Source organism: Andrena cerasifolii, chromosome 3 (genome assembly GCF_050908995.1).
Source record: "Andrena cerasifolii isolate SP2316 chromosome 3, iyAndCera1_principal, whole genome shotgun sequence".
In the NCBI taxonomy this organism is placed as follows: domain Eukaryota; kingdom Metazoa; phylum Arthropoda; class Insecta; order Hymenoptera; family Andrenidae; genus Andrena; species Andrena cerasifolii.
The window spans coordinates 16,601,347-16,622,264 of record NC_135120.1 but is presented as its reverse complement, the minus strand read 5'-3'; the positions used below and the strand labels follow the sequence as shown (position 1 = coordinate 16,622,264).

Here is a 20,918-nt window from a genome sequence, read left to right as displayed (position 1 = left end):
GTATTCTGTATAAATAATTGATGTGAATTTAGTTATGTATGCTGTAGTATCATATAGAGATATTAAAATATAAATTACAAGCAAGTTTTAAATCTTGTAAAAAAAAGATTCAAAAATATACTTTTGTACTTTTACATATTTCGCCCCCTCCAAGAAAAGCTCCTCAATCCGCCTCTGAAACTCGTACGATGATTTTACAATTTAAAATTTAAATCGCGAATTTGAATTTGTTCTATCTTAATTAACATTGCCATGTCTAGAAATTAAACCATTATTCAGGTAGTAAGTACTCATCCATATTATTAATAGTGATACTTTGTTCGTTTTCAAAGAATTATAAAATGAAGCTTTTGTAATTTTCCTCAGATACATTATTATATGTATGAGAAGAAGGGAGATTTATATCACAGAAACTTTTAGTCTCATAATATATGGTGTAAGATTAAAAATGTTACAGTTCAAAATCTTTATAAGAAGCAGGGATTTGAATATTATTACGGTTTGCTATGATGTCATATGAAATTGAATAAACTTTATCTGAATAATTTTAATATTGTGTATATATTAAAAATTCCAAGCGGTCCAAATATTACGTGTACAAAGGAAGTGGTAAAATTTAGTTGTTCATTCGCAGAAGCACAATGTGAAATATTAAAATAACTTGAATGACCATTAAAGGTATAAGATACTATTACTACATGTAGTAATTAATACATCTGCAGCGCATAATTGTTCGTAATGCTTGCATAGTTAATATTTTTCGAATTTTATATGTTGACGCATAAAAAGTATCGAGTAATATAATTGCGGTCGTTGAGTACTTTATTCAATTTTATATGAATCATGGCGTAGTAGCAAGTTCCCGACACTTTGCAGAATTTAACCATTTTCTTAATCCTTTGAAATTATTTAAATAAATAATTTAATAATGTAACTTAAATACTGCGAATAGTCATGTATATATACACATCTTGTTTCATGAATGTTCTCATAATTACGAGGCAACCTAAACACACGCACGCGTCATGCAAATCACGTTACAACTAGACCTCTGGCATAAAGATACCCCCTAATTGTTCAACCTTACAGGTATTTGTAATGCGCAATAGGGCGGAGCGGTATTATATAAGCGAAAATTTAAATTTGAATTTTCAGTTGGCCTGAGTGCCAGAAAAATCAAATTTAAATTTTCAAAATGAAAAAAATAAGATTCACATTGTGAATTTATACATTTTTAAGAGAAAAAGGAACCTGCAGACATGAATATTTTTCCAAAAAAAATTTACAGTTGTGTTTGGTTAATCAAAAGACAACTATCCCGCACCCAGGTTAACTGAAAATTCAAATTTAAATTTTTGCCTATATAGAATCGCTCCGTCCTAGTGCGCAAGCACTCCCTCGTAAGTTTAAGTTGCCTCGTAAGAAGAATTTCAAATACATACTGAATTATACTGTCATTGTGGTTTTGTACTCTTTCTTAACGACATAGAACTTGTGTTTCTTTCCAAGTAAACCCCAAATGACAGCAACATTCTCAATTATCAAATTGAAAGGAATCGTTGATAACGCTCCACATATACACAGTATAAATCGGGCAATACCGAATCGATATAACGAGAATGATTTAACTACTCCGAAAACGTACATATAAATATTCACCGCACCGATGAAAGCGCATAGGAAATCTATCAACGGCGGGCAGACAATAGGATATACTCCAGCTAGTACAATATTCGAAGTAGAAAGAGGCATCGTTACCCACGAATAACAAGATATGCCCAGCAGCAACTTTTTATTTAACGGAATAGCTTTGGAATGTACGACGAGTAATATACCTTGCAGCCATCTTTTTCTTTGCTGTATAAAGTCCCACAATGAGAATGGCGATTTCTCCCACATTTCGCCATCTATAAAATTAAACGTATATCCTTTGGTATACGCTTTCATCGCGAAGAAACAATCCTCTGCAACGGATCCGTCCAACCCATTGTTGAAGGAAACATCTCTTTCCGCACCCATCTGCGATGATAAGCATGTATTACAATCGTTTAGCGCGACTAATAGCGAATTCGGTACCTCGCACTGACTCTGCACTGCTGCCAGAAAATGACTTGGATTGGTTGTTTCTGATAGAAAGGAAGATATTCTATAAGAATCAACCAATCCAAGTCATTTTTTGGCACCAGTGCAGAATCAGTGCGAGGTACCGAATTCGCTATAAGAATACGATTCATTCGTTACGTAGCAGATAATTACCTGTGTAACAACATAAGAACCTTTCATGCTGAAGAATGGCCTGTGGAACATAGTAAACTGTAACCTTAACTTCCCCATATCATCCGCTACTCTGAAACTGTCTGCTAAAGTAGTAATCCAATTAATAACATCTTCATTCGCGTATGTTATTAGCCCTTGCCCGAATTCATGCTTTCCATCCAATACGAAATTCAATATTCCACGAACAGAATTCTCCGTTAATAAAGTCTCTTCGTCGAGATGTACGATCCAATCGTGATCCGCCAATTCGTTTACTGAAGTCTCTAAGCAGTATTGCAGCGCACGAGCTTTGAATAAAGCACCACTGCTCGTGCGATAATTCATCGGCACGACGACTTCTCTAACCCTTCGATGAGGGGACAGTCCGATAGGTTTATCGCTGACTACTTCAATTTGAAAGTTCTCTAGGCCCGTTTCTATACACTTGTTTAAATTTCTCTTCACGTTTGCTTTTACCAATTGCGGATAATCTCCGCGCGTCACTATTCTGATACAGATAAACGGTGCGAGCAACGGCGAACCTTTCAAGACAACTTTGTCTGGGAACGCATTGTATATCGTTAATCCGACGAAGTTAAATATAACTTGCGGGAATGATAGGAATGTAAGCACTCGCAGCAAGTATAAGGTAAGCGCACCTACAAACCCATACTCGACCCATGGATTTAATTGTTCGCTCTTGTCAGTGTTCCATTTGATTCCACCGAACACCAATTCGAAAACGGTTATAACGATAAATAATAAACAGCAGTGTAAAATGTGCTTTGTTACACTGTTCAGCATTATTCCTGGAAAGCATAAAATTAAATAAATTAGTTATAAGTTATAAAGTACTGAACATCAGCATATCTAATTTTAGAGGAAACAGAAACAGACAAAGTAAGGATAAAAGTGGAGAAAAGAGCAATGAAATATGAGAAGAAAACGAAACGGCTAAATAAGAATAAAATAGTACAAGAATGCTGGAGGGAAATAGATGGGAAGCAAGCAGAGAAAAAGTCGAAATGGGAGGAAATGAGAGACTCATACTACGGGCAAAAAATGATGGATATCCAAGAAATGGAAATAGAAAGAAGGAGAGGAAGAGAGTTTGCCGAGGAACTAGCGGAAAGAGACAGGGCAGAGCAGGTTCAATGGCAATACGACAGAATACTGGGAGGCAGATACAAGGCACATTACACAGAAATCAGGGATAACCAGAGAGCAAATTATCTAAACGGAAACTACACAGGCAGAGACCAAAGCATGATTGCAAGGTTCAGATGTAGGAACGAAGAGCGGGGAAGCAAATACTGGAGGGAAGAAAAAGAGACAGTATGCAGACTATGTAATGGGGCTAGAGAGACGCTGGACCACATGCTACAAGACTGTAAGGAGCTGAACAGAGAAAATTCAACGAACAGAGGGATATTAAAGGGAGAAGAAGAAGTAGCGGATTGGATGTGTATGGTTCTGGGAAAAAGCAGAAGAACTTAAGTTAACAATCCCAAAAACAATTACACGTATAACAAATGTAATCCTATTTTGAGGCCAAAAGGCAAAAAATAAACCTGTTAACTACTTATAAAGTATTGAAAAATATTTTTAAGAATTATACAATAAAAAGTTATGTGTTATGCGAGTATAACAGATTTTTATTGTTCATAAACAAAATTTACTCGATGCAAAATTAACCAGTTTATAAAAGAAATCATTATGTAATAAAGGGAATGGAATAATCCACACTGGTACTACACAGCTTCTACTGTTTTAATCGAATGACAAATTAAATTACAGCTATGAATTATTCCTAATTAAATATAAACCGTATCCCAGTGTTTGAAAAATAAAAAAGAAGAACAAAAAACCATCGAAATAATATCTTTGCGAAAAGTGTCAGTACAGAATGTTTGAAACAAAAAAGATGGATTGCGTAGTGTTCTATTACTAAATGCATGCAAGTGAATGAAATAATGAGAAATACCTACTTTATACAAAAACATTTACGTATTAAATTAAAATAAGATCAGTAAAGAAATGGACATAACCTCATCAGCCTACGCATCTACTATTTAAGTAACATAAAAAACTTACATAATATTCTAGACAATAATACAACTTTAATATAACAAACGATTATAAATTATTATTCATCGTTAATCTAATTTTTAATTTCGGATGAAAAGTTATACAAATTTTCGTATGGACACGATAATGCTGATTCTCAGGAAATGTTCATTGTTCCTTCGAAACTGTACAAATACGATAAATCATATCGAAACGGTATTTGAAGTATTTAATGTGTACCTTTCTTTCGTGGAGCCAGATCTTAATGCGATATACTGCTTGAAAATAAATTCCCTCGGCCCATCGCCTGTGGCAACAGGTGAATACAAGCGAATAGCGCAAGGAAATAGTTTACAGACCGGTACGGGCAGAAAATGTTTTCATATAGTTTTAACAGCACTGAACAGCAGTTCTCTCGCATTGATTTCCATTGACTTGGGAAGTGACTTATATTCATACATCCTCCAATTCCGTTTCACCGACGTGATGACTAAACGCAACTAACCGATAACTCGAGATTACTCGAGATAATGGAATGAAATCGATCTGTCAATTCTTAACGGGCGCGGAATTATTGTATGCCGGTGCAGGTTGGACGATTAACGCTTTCCACCGATTATTTACTTCTCTTCTTAATATTTATCAATATCTGAAGTCACATTTCCTTATCGGTTTATACCTACTACCTCTGTGAATAATATTAAATGCATGTTTCTTTGAAGATAACACAATTTACAAACTTTGCGGAAGTACATGTATATTCTTACATGTGTGTAAGTAAGTACAGAACTTGACAGTATCCATATACTTACATATGTGATGATATAAGTATTATAAGTGTTATCTATAAGAAACGCGTGTGTGTATATATATATACAGAGTGTCAATTTAGTTTCTAATTCCAAAGTAGTATTTATATATGTAGTCAGTTTAGTCATTTCATTCAATTATCAGTATGTACAGATAAATTAAGATTGTAATTTATACTTCTCGTCACCGTCAACTTGGCTAATACCGTCGGCTGTGAAACAGTCGAAACAGTAGACGGTGACAAGAAGATGATTTTGTTAGTAACGTTTGTATAGGCAGATTCCAATGTATTATGCTGAAAGTTTTTATTAATATCTTAGAAACTAACAAATACCAGCGGCCGTAGCTGTGATGAATACACCGGTTCTCGTTAGATCACCGAAGTTAAGCATCACGGAGCGCTGTACTCATAGCATGTGCTTAAGAATAAGTAGCGACTATGAATACCGGCCCTACTCTCTCCGGCCATCTTTGTTTGGTAACGTCCCGACTGCCAATCCTAATAGGGTCTGTTCTAGACCATGTTCACGAAATATTATAGAAATGTTCGCGATACGAATGCCAACCACGCGAAGTAGGCCACTCGACGCCGTACATTTGGTTAGAGCGGCCAGAATCGAATGAACCGGTTGTACCCACGTTAAAATTGGTATATGCTCTCGCGGTCTGTAAACTTTTCATAGCACTTGGTGGAAGCCCTTGAACCCATTGCAGTTGAAGCGAGAAGCAAGAATCCAGCCATCACGATGGTCGCCTGTGAGTTACGCTTTCATTTACTTTTATATCTTCAGTTTTCGTATTTTTTTTTATTTCATGTAATATTTGTATGATATTATAGTCACACGTAAATCCAATTTTCTATACCACCAAAGGCACAATTGTATTAAATACTGAGTTCAGCCACTCCCCGTTGTTATCAACTGCTTTTCCGCTGATACTTGTTATTAATGGGATATTTATTTTTCCGAGATCAAAATACTCATCAGTTTATGACAACCCCTAACTTTTTAGTGAGAGGAACGGTTGTATGATAGTTCTGCCGAGAAACGGATGCAGTTTCTTCGAAGCCTTGTATAAATCGGAGAAACTAAAAACATATTGACAATGAAACTTTCTGGCGCGCGTGTATTATGTTGACATTTTAACGCTACGCGGTCGAATTCTGTTTGTGAATTATCCGGGGTAGATAATAAGTCCATTATAAGCTTTATTAATACATTGATATCTGTGTTGAATGTGTTTATTTGAAACTTTTATGTGGTTGGATGTTTACAGCGTGCAACATTGTCAGATTTTATTTGATAACGGTATTCTGTTATCTGCTGTATTCGATATATTGTAACCGTAATTTAATAATTACATAAATTTTGTAGATTGCCTTACATTTAGCGGATATAGCATTACGTTTCGTACGTAGCTTCTTTTCCATGTTTTTCAATGTTGGTCAAATAATGATGATTCATGTGCCACATACAACAAAGAAGATATTTTTAGCAATATCCATGAATTAAACTTAGCACTATATGTAAATAAATCAGCTATGGCTAATTACAATTTAATACGTTAAATACGTGGCTTTTACCTACATAAATTCTATCTAAACTATAATTCTCATTTATTTTCAAGAAGGTTTCTAATATACTTCATTCTCCTTTCTACTTTGTTGAAAGATTACTTTCCTATTAAATATGATTTATTAGACTATAAGAAGCAGGCTATCGCACTTCTATTCAATATTAATTGCAAACATTTCATCACTTTTTCTTTAAGCTGCGGGTGCTTTGACTTCGGAAGTTATAAGTCAATTACGGTCAAAATTTTACGAGGACAGGCGCAATACCTTGGCACAAAATGTGTGCACAAGGATCAATCCGTTGGAGGCCTGTATTTCACGAAAGGTTCTGGAGAAGTCGCAACACGTCTTCACTCATAAGATTGAAACGGAAGGGAAGCCCATGACGAATCAGAAAAGTTCAGGACGATGTTGGATATTTTCAATTTTAAATGTTATACGAACTGTCTTTATGAAGCAACACAATTTGGATGAATTCGAATTTAGTCAAGCTTACCTGTTTTTCTGGGATAAGGTTAATATTACGAACTAAAGGTAGGTTTACACCTGACGAGTGACTCGGCCGAGTCATCGGTCTGCTACTCGGCCGAGTGAAACTTCCCCGCCGGATTACTCGGCCGAGTGAAACTTCCCCGCCGGATTACTCGGCCGAGTACTAGAATATGCGTTCAGACTGGGCGAGTGCTCGGCTCAATGGGCTCGCTCGGCCGAACACTCGACAGGTGTAAACTCGGCGTAACATTACTTTAAGTAATAATATTATACACATTTATGCTTTTGCGCGGACGGTGAACGTATCGATTACATTGTAGGTCGAGCGATGCAACTATTTTCTGCATAATATCGTGAAAACTGCTAGACGAAATGAACCAGTCGAGGGTCGCCTGGTGTCGTTCCTGTTACACGACCCTGTCTGTGACGGAGGACAGTGGGATATGATCGTAAACCTGATAAATCGACACGGTCTTGTTCCCAAAGCGTGCTTCCCAGACTCGCACTGCTGCGAATTCAGCTCCCGCATGAACGGCATTTTGAAAAGTAAACTCAGGGAATACTCCAAAGTTCTGAGGGACATGGTATCTAAAGAAGCATCGGACGAAGAACTAGAAGCTCAGATCGTGGAACAAATGGTCGTGATCTATCGAATAATTGGTATCTGTTTAGGCGTACCTTCCGAAACGATCACTTGGGAATATTATGACGAATCGAAAGCTTACAAGTGCATTGGACCAATTACGCCATTGCAGTTTTACGAGGAGCACGTAAAACCGTATTATAATGTAAATGATAAAGTATGCTTAATAACAGATCCAAGACCGTCTAATTCGTACGGAAAGCTTTATACGATAGATTGTTTAGGAAATGTTGTTGGCGGAAGACCTACATTGTACAATAATCAACCACCTGAATTGTTAATGAAATTATGCGCAGAGAGCATAAAAAATAACGAGCCTGTATGGTTTGGATGTGATGTAAACAAACGATTAGTCGGCAAGCAAGGTATACAGGACATAAAAGCTTATGATTTTGAATCGCTGTTTGGAACCGATATTCAAGTTAATCTTACGAAAGCGGATAGATTACTTTACGGAGACTCTATGATGGTTCACGCAATGGCATTTACAGCCGTTTCGATCGATGTAAGTTGCCAAGGTTTTACGAAATAATTTGCACAAATGGTGCTTTCTTTATTAAGTTTAATAACGCAACATGGATAACTTATGCATGCTTTTTAAGTATAGTATTCTCAGAGTCCTAATGTGTAAAATACACTAAAAGTTTTTATTTACTTTCCAGAAGGAAGGCAAGATTAAAAAGTTTAGAGTAGAAAATTCTTGGGGAGATGAGCAGGGACAAAAAGGGTACCAATTGTTAACATCTGAATGGTTTTCTGAATTTGTTTTCGAAGCTGTTATCGATAAGAAATTAGTACCTGCAGACGTTTTGGATGTGTTTAAACAGGAACCCATTACATTACCTGCGTGGGATCCCATGGGTACCCTTGCTCACTGATAGTAATGTAAGCTTAAACATTTAAAGATGAAATTTTTTAGTGAATAAAAGAATGTATAAAGCATTTAAAGTGAACATGAAATAAAATTTCAAGTAAAAAAAAACAAGTTTCCGACAGAGTGGCGCAGATTAAGAGTTCGATCTTTTCTTTTCTTTTTTTTTTCGTTCGCTGGTTTTAACAATCGAGAAATAATTCTAGAAAGTTAAATCGTAACATGTAAATTATCTAACATCCATCTGGATGTAGTTAAAGTAATATATATTGCTGGAACTGATAAAATACTAACAATGTATATTTAAAATAGTTCCTAAACCCTGAAGTTGTCGCATGTGTAACAGGTTTTAATTTATTATTTAGAAAAGATATTCAGCAATGAACAGAGAAGGTTTTGTATTACGTTTTTGTTTACTATCACAAATTTTATTTACATTACGAGCTAAGTATAACAGAAAACCAAAAAGTATGAAATCAAAGTATATTGCGTGACATTTTTTTAAAATGTTCAGCCACGATGAATAACACGAAAATCTTTTACAAAATTCCAAAAATAGCATTTAAAGTCATACTGCTGAGGGCGTTTATTTTGGAATTTAAGCGGCTGCAAACTGAAAACACAACTAATAATTGTATGAAAATGAATAAAAGTCTTTGGAAATGTAATAAACTTTAATTATTATTTTTTAATAGCTGGTACGACCTTTCTTGTTATCATCTTTCGTTAATAATTACAGAAAATACATTTTCCGAAAGTATATTTAGTATACTTCATTTATTTTCAAACATAAATATGAAATTTAATTGGTCTAATCCTAAACGTCGTTTAGGAAAGTTTAAGTTAAGAGGATAATTATTACTAACAAGCTTTATGTCGTTCTTTCTGCTTCTTGTGATAATATTGAAGTTTAGCCCATATACCATGACACATTTTTTGCAAGCGAATATCATTCTGGTTAATTGAAAATTTATAAATACTCCTTACTGTTTTTCTCGCCGTTTTTAAGTGGCCTTGTTGAATTAAACTTAAGGCAGCGTATAATTGACAACGAGCAACCAAAAGGGGATCACCAAGGCGGAGTGCTAATTCAAACTGCTTTACAGAAATTTTTCCTGCTATTTCAGCCTGTGTAAAAATGTTTCCTTTTATTTCACATGACACTGAATTTTGCTATTAATTTTTTCTTCTAATTACTCAGGGAAAATCGACTCAAATTAAAACAATTAATTGCAGTTTATAATTTCTGGACATACAGTGGCAGACGGAAGAAAGTTTACAACTTTTAAAATCGCATAAGTTTTTTAGAACTGGTCCAAACAACTTGAGTTTTTTTGAGAAGCTAGAAGGATTAGTTTGCTGAGTGACGTGTTTCGTCGTTTTAAAAAAAAAATACGATTGGTCGGTATAGCAAAAAAAAATAGTAAAGGTCGTTTATTAAAATTTTTTGTGAACTGAGAGAACAGAATAAGGTCGAAAATCGCTGAATTCTAAAAAAGTTATGCGATTTTAAAAGTTGTAAACTTTCTTTCGTCCGCCACTGTATACCTCATTAAATCTATCTTTAATAAACAACTAAACCTAACTCACGCAGTGGTGAAATTCATCTCCTAGAGCAGAAAATGCTCCACCTAAAGTAGATAACCAAGACATAGCATGATCGACTTCTCTCCTCTCCAAAGTCATCTGCGTCATCCTTTCGTTCCTGAAACAGGAGAATCTTATACATCACTGTACATGGCAATGGATGAAGATTACGGCGTATGTAATAAATGTAGCCTCACCACATGCGATCTAAAAATTGTCTCTTCGGCGTACGTAGTCTCATGAAGATAATCATCGAATTAGTATCATCTGAGAATTTGTACGTTAAGTATTGTAATAAAGTTTTATGCGCACTGCTACGATATGTCTGTGATCTTATTAACGTTACAACGTACGCTGATACAAGATACGCGTTATATCCTTTCTTATTTAAACGGATTTTGCTTATTGTTATCGTGTTATTTTCATTGACTTTACGTATGTTAGCATCAGCTTGACCTGTAGTCTTCTTTCTTCCTGCTTTCTGCTCATATCTGGTGGCAGAGTGGGGTGCGACAATAATACTGTCAAGAACTGAGCTGCCTTCGTGTACGATCAATTTTATTGAATTATCCATGCTCTTTAATTCAGAACAATGAACGCCCTTTTAAACGTATGACAATGTCGCTTCGTTACATACAGATACATTACAATATAACGATGTAAATAAAACATGTGAAAAATATTTATTGCAAATACTCTTTCTAAAAACACCATACAGCTTTTACCGAAGGCAGTTGTGAAGTTTATATCAGTGGTCTGATCAAAGGCAGTGTATATCCTCTAAATGGGATCAATTAATATGTACTTTCAACGTTTTCCGACATATTTGTGTAGGACTTTTCGTTTGCTACGCAAACTTCTCGGTTGGCGGTTTGAGGTTAGAAATTTAATTGACTATACACATAAAGCAAAGCATGGTAGGGATATCACGCAAATAATGCAAATCACTCGTCGAAGTTAATTTCACATTGGCTGTTTTTATTTATTGAATGTACAATTTTAACACGGGAGTAATTTCAATACAGATTCTGTGTGTAATACTTAATGCTTTAAGGGAATATAAGTTTCCACCAAATTACATATAAGCTCTCCTGACAATATTTCGGGGATGTGGCACGATCCCTTCATATAAATCTTAAGCATGTTTGAAACAATGTTTTTAAAATATTTCTAAGAGTAAGTCGTTAAAAGAAATACTATAGTGTGTATAATATGTTAATTGAGAAGCTAATTAATATGTTCCGAAATTCGTAATGACGTCAAGTAACTTATGCATTCCTATGTTACCTAGCATTCGTTTATTTGTGTGAGAGTTAATTCTTAAAGTTTCGTAAGCGATATTATTGAAATTATATGTTTTTCACATATGGAGTACCGTGTTAAATAATTTTGTATATATACTGTAATTTATTGAATAACATGTATGATTTAAGAGTGACTGTATAGTACAATTAATTATTAACACACGTGCAAAACATGTGTCTCCTTATCATATCAGAAGGTCCGTTTCACGCATGTAGAATTGGCTCCGAGGAAGCGTTGGTTGGGGTATAACCAATAGTAGCGCAGAACAGGTCTATGCGCAGGTTCCTTCTTATATGACAGAGTAAATGGGATGTTCTAAAAAGTCAGTTTCATAGAAATAAACTTTTATGCATGAGAGAAGTTGTAATTAAAATTCCATACTTCGCTCTTATTTAATCGTTTTGTGTTTTTTTTTTGCTTGTGACATCGCATCAAGAATCGGTTCGGCATTAATTTGCATAAATTATGTGATAAATCGCGTATTAATAAAAATGTTAGCATTGTAGAATGAAATTGGAAATTGTACTGCGTTTCGATTGACGACCAGATTCTGATGCTACATATAAATAAATAAATAAATTTCTAAACACATAATTTAATTCTAATTTTACATAAAAGATTTTCTAATAATTATTTTTCAGTTAAGTCTGCTATATAGGTATACATTTTTTATTTCTGTTCGTTAAAAGAAAAATGCAAGACACGGATATACTATAACTGCTAGATCCTGCATTTTACAGTTTACATAAAAATACGATTTTATAACTGAAATGTACTGTTAGAAGTAGTATAACATATGTAGCATGAATAAATATTAATAATAACAGATATATAAATAAATATATTTTATAATTGATCCGCCATCATTCGAAACAATTCAATTTCTTATCAGAATCCTTGCAAGCATTATACGTATAATTAGTCGAAAGCGGGGGAAATATGTATCTAAATCTACAAATTTCACTTTCCATCACAAAGAATCGAGGCGTCGATTAGAATTCACGCCGTAGCCGATTAGATAGAATTTTAGTCAACGAGTTCGGGGGTAATGTAGAATGTGTTTTGCGCCACTGTGCGCATCACACCACCGCGCAGTTATTGGCATTTCTCAAAATTTAACCGACCAGTCGCGTTCAGCAATCTGAACACACCTCTTCGGCGAGCCAATCACAGGCCCGGTATCTATTGTTGCGGTATAGTAATTGGGGCACCGTACGGCAATTGAAATCTGGTTTGCCGTGTGACATTTATAACAAAATGAAAAAGAAACCGGCCAGAAAAATTCGTACGCTTTTTAAAATGCCATTTAGCTCGGCGTTTCGAATAGATGTGACGTTATAAAGAGTATCGTCGCGTGGTAAGCGCGCGGCTCGTAGTACGTCGCTGGACGCTGCGAGTACCCCACCTCGCGATTCGGCCTAAGCTTTGACGAGATACCTCTATTGGTATTGGGGCCTCCGACTCGATCGTGACAGGTTGGATTTACCCCGTTTTGTCACTGGGCAAATAGCCTCGCCGTTAATACACGGTTTTACAGTGGGACGGCCGAAGTAAATTTTATTCGTTTGCTTCTCAGTGAATATCGAGGGGGTAACATCGGCGTGTTTTTGAGGTTGCGGTTCATATTATTGTAACAAATACAAGCGTCTGATTGCTGACATTTCTCGACGTTAGACACGCGGACGGGCAAGGTATGGCGTTTTTGAGAACGGTGCCGCGATCCAGTGCCGGTAAAAAGCTGAGGAAGTGTGTGCCACTTCCTGTCGGGCTCCTAAAGAACGTAGCGAAACCGTCGGTGCAGTTGGTGCAGGTACACGAACGCGAATACGCCGGCACCACGCCTGACTTGAAGCCGGCACCTCGGCAGACCGACCCCTTGGATTTGAAGTTTGACGATCCCGTAGCGTCGTTCAAAAGCAAAACCACCATAGAGCTTCTTCGTGCCTACGTTGTGTATCAACTATGTTCGATCGACTATCTCGTCGAGCACAACATGAAGGTAAGTGATTTCGTGATTTTGCAATGCCCAGTGACACGGGCCGAAACGCCTGCGTTCTTGTAGCACGCTCGCGAAGGAGCAAGGTTAAACTATGTTCTGCGGGATTTAACGCAGGTATCCGAAAGTTCTCGTACCGGTTTCCAAGCGACACTGGAAGGTTATTCTTAGGATTTTATTTTGAAACCATGGAAAATTCATCAAACCGAACTGGGAGAGACGTCGTTTCTCGTACACTTCTCGCCGTTCATTCTCAGTTCGTTAATTCATTATCCTTACGACTCGGCGCTCGTAATTTTCGTTTATTAACTGTAATCGATCGTGTAATTTTTCTGCATCACGGGCTAATATTCTACTCGTTTATAGAACTCGAAACCAAAAGTATTTCTTTTATTCATCCCACTACGTTAATCAGTCCCGGGACTTCGAAGTAAATAATTTGTCGCAGCCACGGACTGCACATGTAAACCTAATTATCGATATTGATCTGTGAAATTGTCGCTACAATATTTTAATTTAAACAGCAGCGTGAGATCGTATGTACAGTGGAACTCTAAGGATTGAAGGTAATGAATCTCTCAGGCTTGGATTACATTGATTAGATTTGCGCGTTACTATCGTGTATCCTACTGTAGCAGAAGGAAGTCGTGCGCTTAGTATCTTCTTGTTAATTAGACAGAAACAGGCGCGACGGGAGTTGAAGGCGTCACTAAAATGCTGATTGATAAGAATAGTTGTGCCTCGAAAATTACGTCGCGCATAAAAAGGATTTCGTAACGGAGTTTCCTAGGGAAACGTGGTCGTTTCTAGTAACTGCGGTTAAGCAGAGTGCAGTGATCTTTTATTGAGGACGTCCAGAATTCGTACGCGATTTGTAGGATGACGTGGCATGCCGCGTTATTGATTTTAGTAATGCTTAATGCACTTTCAATCGACCCAGCAATTTTTGTCCGAAACTTATAGCGACCAATTACATAACTCCCTCTAAATAGGAATGCCAGGAGACGATCGTGAAAAAGATTCCGCGTTCCCTCATTGGCTGTTGCGAGTGCTTCCGTATTCCTGAATTCTTAAGTCGCGCCTTTCAGGCATTCTTCTCTTCCATTGAAAGTGTTACGAGGTGACATCGTTTAACAACATTCTTGTTAAATAAATTATTCTTTGTACACTTGTCCCCCCCCCCCCCCCCCCCGTTTTACGCGGTGACTTTTTTGCGTGGTACTTTATCTACGATGTGAATAACCCTCCGCTTCCTCCATATCTTTTTCTTACCTGTTTAGTTTTTGTACTAGCAGGCTTCATTCACAGTGTTTCTGACCGCGTAAAAAACACGTGGAAATTAATGCTCGCGTAATTCGCGGCGTATACGCAAAATTTCCATATTTTAGGGTAAATTCATTTTCCTCGCATATTCATGTGTTTAACTTATTGGGTATTATTTAACTGATCGTGAGAGCTTCTGGTGAGAAATAACTGATGCGTGTAACGTAAATTTATTACGTGTAAATTCTATTTGCAATTAGGCTTTTATACTTATAGTATATCACACAGCACGATGTAACGATAATATCAGTTACATACTTCCTTCTTCCGTGAATTCTTCAGTTGATAAGTTTCGTTTATAACTGATTTCGTACTTACTCGGTCTTCCCTTGGTTTAAAAATTTTTTAAAGCGTAATCTCGGCGGTGTAGATAACGTAAACGTTACTACAAATTGAATTTGTAACCTTTCATAATTACCCTCGGTATTCGTTTGAGAATATCTATTAGAAAATGTAATTTTAAAAGGAACGCACAGTGCCGGACATATGTATTCGGACAAATGATTTTTCTCAATATTCTCATGAATAAATTACATTAACAAAATTAGCAAATTTTAACACGAAATATATATTTTGAAACAACAAACAAAAATGTGGGTGACAAAGGGATTTTGTCACAGTAATAGTAAACAAACCGGGAGAACTGTTCGCCCAGTACTGTACACAATGCAAATTATGTTCCTACTGTATTTGAAAAAAATCACACGGAATAATTTAACAATGCAAATACTACAGGGTGTCTAGGGTGTAAACTTGAATATTTGCTTCTTATTTTATTACGATTAGTTTATCGGTGGACAGGTTCCAGGTACTCTTGACACGTTCATTACTTTGCTGCAAGCCATATTGATTTCGATTTAAGCCGGAAATCTGATCGTTATCGACCTCTTCTCACTTATCGATCAACTGCTTTTATTCTTTCCATTAAGAGTGATGAATATTAAAATTAATTGGGCAGAAAAATTATAGCACTGAAGTAGAAATTCATCTTATTTATCGATTAATCTATTGTTTGTTTGGAATAGACAATCATTAATAATTTTTATTTATACAAAAGTAGATATAAGATTATTTGTGACACAAAACGAGGGAGATTTTAATAACTATCAGGAATAAATGTTTGCGTGGAATCTTAATATATATAACAGAAAGTTTATGTTTGCTTGTCGCCTAAAAACTTTCGAACGAGAATCTCTTGGATCAAGAAATGTGCCTCAGCTTACATGCCTGGTTAATTCAGGTGAATGTAACTGTTTAAAAAAAAACCTAAAAATTTTGTTTTATAAAATCAGGATTTAAATTCCGGGCGAAGCCGAGTAGTAAAACTAGTAATAATTTAAAGTCAACGACAATAGTAATATGTCGAACGGTAATTATTGCCATAAGATAGTCGCTAATTGCCAGTAAACGTATAAAATAGTGACTAATTGTAAGTAAACATATGTACGAGATAGTTACTAAGTGAAAGTAGGCACATAAGATAGTCAGAATTTGTAAGCAGACACAAATTGTTACGTACCAAGAATAAGTGGCTACATTAAGCGCCTAAACATATCGCTTTTAGTGTAATTTTACTTGCAAAAATTCACGACATGTTCGGAAATTGATCTAATCTCAATACTAAACGGACCTGCGTTATCGATAATTCACACTTTTCACGCATTTTTTTTATTGCGTTAGTAAAGCATTGTACTTGCTTTCAACGGGTTATTAAAAGCATAAAAGTATAGAAGCGTAAAATGAATGTGGACTGGTACAGCAGATTTAAAATTGTATGTTTATATATTAATAATAATAATAATTATAAATTCATTTCGGCCGGGATAAATGCAACGCGTGACCTAATGTTATCTCCAACGCGGAGGACATTTCCAAAAACTCGTCTTTTCACTCGTTATGCAAAAAGCGAACCATCCTTTTTGCATAACGAGTGGAAAGACGAGTTTTTGGAAATGTCCTCCGCGTTGGAGATAACAGTAGGTCACGCGTTGCATTTATCCCGGCCGAAATGATTTTATAATTATTATTAATATATAAACATACAATTTTAAATCGGCTATAGGTGTGTTTGATAGAGAGAAAAAAACAGTTCACAGGTTAGAGGAGGAAAAAGTGCAGAATGATTCAATGCACGGAGGTAAAAACTTGTATACGTATAATAATCATCAAATAATTTCATTTCAACAATTTACAGTATTTAATAATAAAATTAACTTGTCAGTGTCTTAATTCAGCTACTTAAAATTACATTATTTAATTACATTCATTCATATATAATATTAATACTGTCAAATGGGGTAACTTTGACCACAAAACTAGATTTTAAAAAACAAACTCCGCTCAGCGTCTATTGCATAATATAACAGGTACTTATTCTCAGGCAAACTGCATCTTGAAGTAGGCAATTAAAGCTACCCAAGGCACTTTGTCTGAGAATAATACCTGTTGTACAATATATGCTAGACGAATTTGCTTTAAAATCTAATTTTGTGGTCAAAATTAACCCCTCTGGCGGTAATCGGTGATGATTTTAATTGTTTACGAAATTTTAGTTGAAAAATCATTATGTACCGCTGCTAATATGGTACTTATTGTCCATAATGGAATATTGTTGCAAAACTGCACGCATATATCACGTTTGCGTTGTCGTCGGCGTCGTTAGCCACCCGCTAGGCGTAACGAAAATTGACTTATGTATTCACATCTAATTATAGGCCGGTTTTCGTCGAGTACGTAAATAGAGGGACGCGTACTTGATAATGATTCACTTCCTACCTCAAATGCGTGAACCAGGCCGCCGTATTGATCGCTATTGATTTTTAAAGCGCGACACGATTCGCGGCGTCTAGTGCGAGCACCTCTCAGACGGTTACACAATTATTTTCACGATACAATCTACGGCCGTATTATACAGGACGATTCGTAATAGGCGGAGCAATTGAAAGACTAAAATTATAATGTGAAATAAAATTTGTTCATGGGGGTTTTCCTTTTTCGGAAAATTAATTTTTAAAAATCCGTCTGGGTCAGGTTAAAAAGAATCCTTGTAAAGAAATAAGTCGACATTGTATAGAATAATTTCTTTTCAAGTGAGGCGTTATTTTTAAGGAAATCGATTTTTAAAATTCGCCTGGAATATGTACGCAAAATCAAAAGGAATCCTTGCATAGAAATAAGTCGGTATTGTCGAATAATTTCGTTTCAAATAAGGCTTTGTTTTCGAGAAAATCAATTTTGAAAAGTGCAAGTGCACTCGACTAAGAATGGGTTATAATTTTCAAATCGATTTTGTCGGAAACGTAGTCGAATCCAAAGGGAAAGTATCCCACAATTTCGACTTATTTTTACACAGAAATTCATTTCGTTTATTTAATAATTTCTGATAAATTTCGTTGGGATTTTGTCAGGTGCACGCGTACCAAACGAGTTTTCAAATTTAATGGTTAAAAACAGGAAGCCCCCTGGGTGAATAAAATTGATTTCACATTTCGTATTCATGTTGTTGTGTGGGATCACTACGTTTTCAATTGTAGCATCTACTGCGAGACACTCTGTATGCCCATACATTGATTTCAATCTTTTATACATAAATCTTTTACCACAAAGAAGTTAGATAATAGCGTCACGTGATCGGAATAACATTCCTATTAATATTATTCCACAAAGCATCTTCACAGTAATTAAATTAATAATATCAGGTTTTCTAATAGGTGTACCTAACCGACGATAATAACAGATTTTCTTCAATCGAATATTGGTTGTTTTAGCGAGGATGTATAAAATACTAATCGCATAAGTTACGCGATAAAATTGTCTTAATCCTGGGTGATCTCAAGACCACTTCAACCGGGTGTAACGTGTTTTTCGTAAAAGTTCTTTTACAAAGTGTTTTCGCAGCGAGTACCTACAGTGACGAACAAAAATTATACTCTACTGCTCGGAACCTTGTAATAAAAAAAAAAACAAACAATGTTGGAATTCAGATATCGACATTAAATGAGGATCCAGAAAAAATATGTTGCTGATTATTACGTGTGAACTGTTATAATTAGTACATGTATTACGAACTTATCAGTCTATTCGTAAGTCATTTAGTATGATAAGAAAATTATCTACTCCTGTGTATTGTGAAAAAAAAAAATTAAATCTTCTACTACGATTTACTTCGGTCATTAAATTTTTCGAATAATCAGATTTTCGATAGACAACAGAAGCTTATCTCTAGAATAATACTAGACGGTGAAAATACTCTCAACTTCTCTAATTATTCTTAATATGGAAAGAAAAAAAATAGCAGAATTTTCGGCGTACCTACTAGATTTAGCAGAAATTTTTGCCAATATCGCCAGTCTACGGGTTTCCCCAGATTAAATGGATTAAAGTACTCGAGCTGGCTATCCCATTTTTATCTAATCTATATGCACTTTATCAACAGACAGTTTCAAGTGTTCCTTGTAATTAGTCTCTCAATAATGATAGCTACATTAGTCCAGATAAATTGCTTTCGCGGTTCCCATTTCGTTTTTTATTTTTCTTTTCAATACACTATTTAAATATTTCGTCTCTTTCGCGAGTGAGAGGGCAGGTTAAGCTCTGTTACGCAGTGTATGTTCGTATTTATAGGATCTGGCGTATTGTACATCGTGATTAGTCGGACACAGTTTCGATCAGATCTTTATCGAGAGATTGGCCGCGTATGGTACAAGGAATTAAGATTTCGCTATCGACTGCTCACGTACTAAAATTAACTCAAAGTATGTAATCAGACTCACAAGGGACATCACAAAATAAAAGAAAAAATATTTGACGCGTATCTTTTTTTTATCGGCAAACGTCCATGTCTAGGGGGTGAAAGCAGCCCTCAAAGTTGGGGGTGAAAAACACGTTTGCCCCAATATCTCGGAAGCTATACACTATATGTAGAGAAAAATCTTTTAGGCGAAAATGATGTACTTTTTTTATAATGAATTGATCCACGCAATCACGATTATGTCCAAAAGTATGAGCAAAGTAAAAAAATTTGTCAGCACCCCCATGAATATTTTTCAGTGATTTTTAAACTTTTAATTTGGTCGCAACTATTATTGGAGGTGGATAAATGAAAAGTTTGGTTGGGCAAATGTGGACTAATGTTCCCATTTTATAAAAATTTGCGGGTGCCAACTTTACAGACCTCGAGATTCAGTAATAATTAATCATTTTGTTTTCTCATTATTTTACGATGTAAGTATCCTCGTTTTGGAGTTCTTGGGCTCTGCGGGAATCGGTTAAATATTCCCCGAATTTCTGATTCGGTCGTTTTGTATTTCGAACTAAATTTTCGGTTTCTTGAATATCTATTGTAAATAATATTATACCGCATGTATTATGTTGTATTTAAGACTGTGGTATACTTTTTCTGCTCGAACACTTAGGAATAATATCAGCCCCGCGAAATTTAGAAGATTTAGTAATTTGTCCTGATTCCTTTTACAATCACTGCGTATTAGCATAGACATAAATTTAATTTAATATGCGAAACAAGATAAGGTTAATTGAATTAGCAAAGAAACACGAAGCAGACTGTAACACGTCCTCTGCTGCAATATTTTCAGTCCAGATCAGAGTTCCGAGGCTAAACGATTTTATCCAGGCCTCGTTTCTTTATCGTCATTATACGAAAATATACATGTTCACAATTCTCGGTCCACTTGCTATGCGTATTTAACATAAAAGGTGAAAATATGTCAAGTACCCACATTTACTCATACGAGCGTGAAATTTAAATACGCTTGGTTTTAGAAATATTTTAAACCTTCGATCTTGAATAAAACTCTTTACAAGTGCCACTACGAACCATTCGGAATTTATTTAACTCGACCGATAAGACGCGCCAATTTTATTTCTTTTACAAAGCTCTGGAAGTGTAATTCGAGAAAGTCAATGTGAAAAATTATCGCTCCTTTTTTTTTTTATTCGATTGATCTCCTCGATCATTTCGAATGAAGTTACAAGC

General features: G+C 35.6%; 4 protein-coding genes across 6 annotated transcripts in view; 2 read left to right on the top strand and 2 right to left on the bottom strand.

Moving 5' to 3' along the window:
- Window positions 1-319: 319 nt before the first annotated feature.
- Window positions 320-5,073, bottom strand: Egh (beta-1,4-mannosyltransferase egh). Of its 2 annotated transcripts, none has more exons than XM_076807935.1 (3): window positions 4,564-5,073; window positions 2,257-3,065; window positions 320-2,019 (listed from the first exon to the last, which is right to left on the bottom strand). In XM_076807935.1, the coding sequence occupies exons 2-3, from the start codon at window positions 3,058-3,060 to the stop codon at window positions 1,447-1,449; spliced, it is 1,377 nt and encodes a 458-aa protein (XP_076664050.1). In that variant the 5' UTR covers window positions 3,061-3,065; window positions 4,564-5,073; the 3' UTR covers window positions 320-1,446. The 2 variants fall into 2 exon arrangements, with proteins under 2 accessions (XP_076664050.1, XP_076664052.1); XM_076807937.1 differs by lacking the exon at window positions 4,564-5,073 and adding an exon at window positions 4,351-4,517.
- A 658-nt stretch (window positions 5,074-5,731) lies between these two features.
- Window positions 5,732-8,783, top strand: LOC143366687 (bleomycin hydrolase). The gene is made up of 4 exons (XM_076807938.1): window positions 5,732-5,889; window positions 6,904-7,220; window positions 7,519-8,346; window positions 8,504-8,783. The coding sequence occupies exons 1-4, from the start codon at window positions 5,880-5,882 to the stop codon at window positions 8,717-8,719; spliced, it is 1,371 nt and encodes a 456-aa protein (XP_076664053.1). The 5' UTR covers window positions 5,732-5,879; the 3' UTR covers window positions 8,720-8,783.
- Window positions 8,784-8,862: 79 nt separating this feature from the next.
- LOC143366695 (uncharacterized protein F58A4.6) lies at window positions 8,863-11,260 on the bottom strand. The gene is made up of 3 exons (XM_076807966.1): window positions 10,497-11,260; window positions 10,303-10,417; window positions 8,863-9,840 (listed from the first exon to the last, which is right to left on the bottom strand). Exons 1-3 carry the CDS (start codon window positions 10,871-10,873, stop codon window positions 9,574-9,576), a joined length of 759 nt encoding a protein of 252 aa, XP_076664081.1. The 5' UTR covers window positions 10,874-11,260; the 3' UTR covers window positions 8,863-9,573.
- Window positions 11,261-13,013: 1,753 nt separating this feature from the next.
- Window positions 13,014-20,918, top strand: part of Slga (proline dehydrogenase slgA) — a 50,799-nt gene continuing 42,894 nt past the window's right edge. For both annotated transcript variants that reach the window (XR_013084791.1, XM_076807917.1), the window contains exon 1: window positions 13,014-13,603. Coding sequence is in view for 1 of the 2 variants with exons in the window: in XM_076807917.1 (XP_076664032.1) it covers window positions 13,298-13,603 (306 nt within the window). In the remaining variant the exon portion in view is untranslated. The remainder of the gene's footprint in view (window positions 13,604-20,918) is intronic.

What these genes read in the sequence shown, in the direction of transcription:
- Egh (XM_076807935.1), bottom strand. Translation starts at nt 3,060, where the DNA reads ATGCTGAACAGTGTAACAAAGCACATTTTACACTGCTGTTTATTATTT. An exon ending in GTTCTTATGTTGTTACACAG is followed by an intron (nt 2,020 to 2,256) that starts GTAATTATCTGC and finishes TTATCATCGCAG; the next exon opens with ATGGGTGCGGAAAGAGATGT.
- LOC143366687 (XM_076807938.1), top strand. An exon ending in ACCTGTTTTTCTGGGATAAG is followed by an intron (nt 7,221 to 7,518) that starts GTTAATATTACG and finishes ATTACATTGTAG; the next exon opens with GTCGAGCGATGCAACTATTT. An exon ending in TTACAGCCGTTTCGATCGAT is followed by an intron (nt 8,347 to 8,503) that starts GTAAGTTGCCAA and finishes TTTACTTTCCAG; the next exon opens with AAGGAAGGCAAGATTAAAAA.
- LOC143366695 (XM_076807966.1), bottom strand. Translation starts at nt 10,873, where the DNA reads ATGGATAATTCAATAAAATTGATCGTACACGAAGGCAGCTCAGTTCTT. An exon ending in CAATTTTTAGATCGCATGTG is followed by an intron (nt 10,418 to 10,496) that starts GTGAGGCTACAT and finishes CTCCTGTTTCAG; the next exon opens with GAACGAAAGGATGACGCAGA. An exon ending in GAGATGAATTTCACCACTGC is followed by an intron (nt 9,841 to 10,302) that starts GTGAGTTAGGTT and finishes ATTTTTACACAG; the next exon opens with GCTGAAATAGCAGGAAAAAT.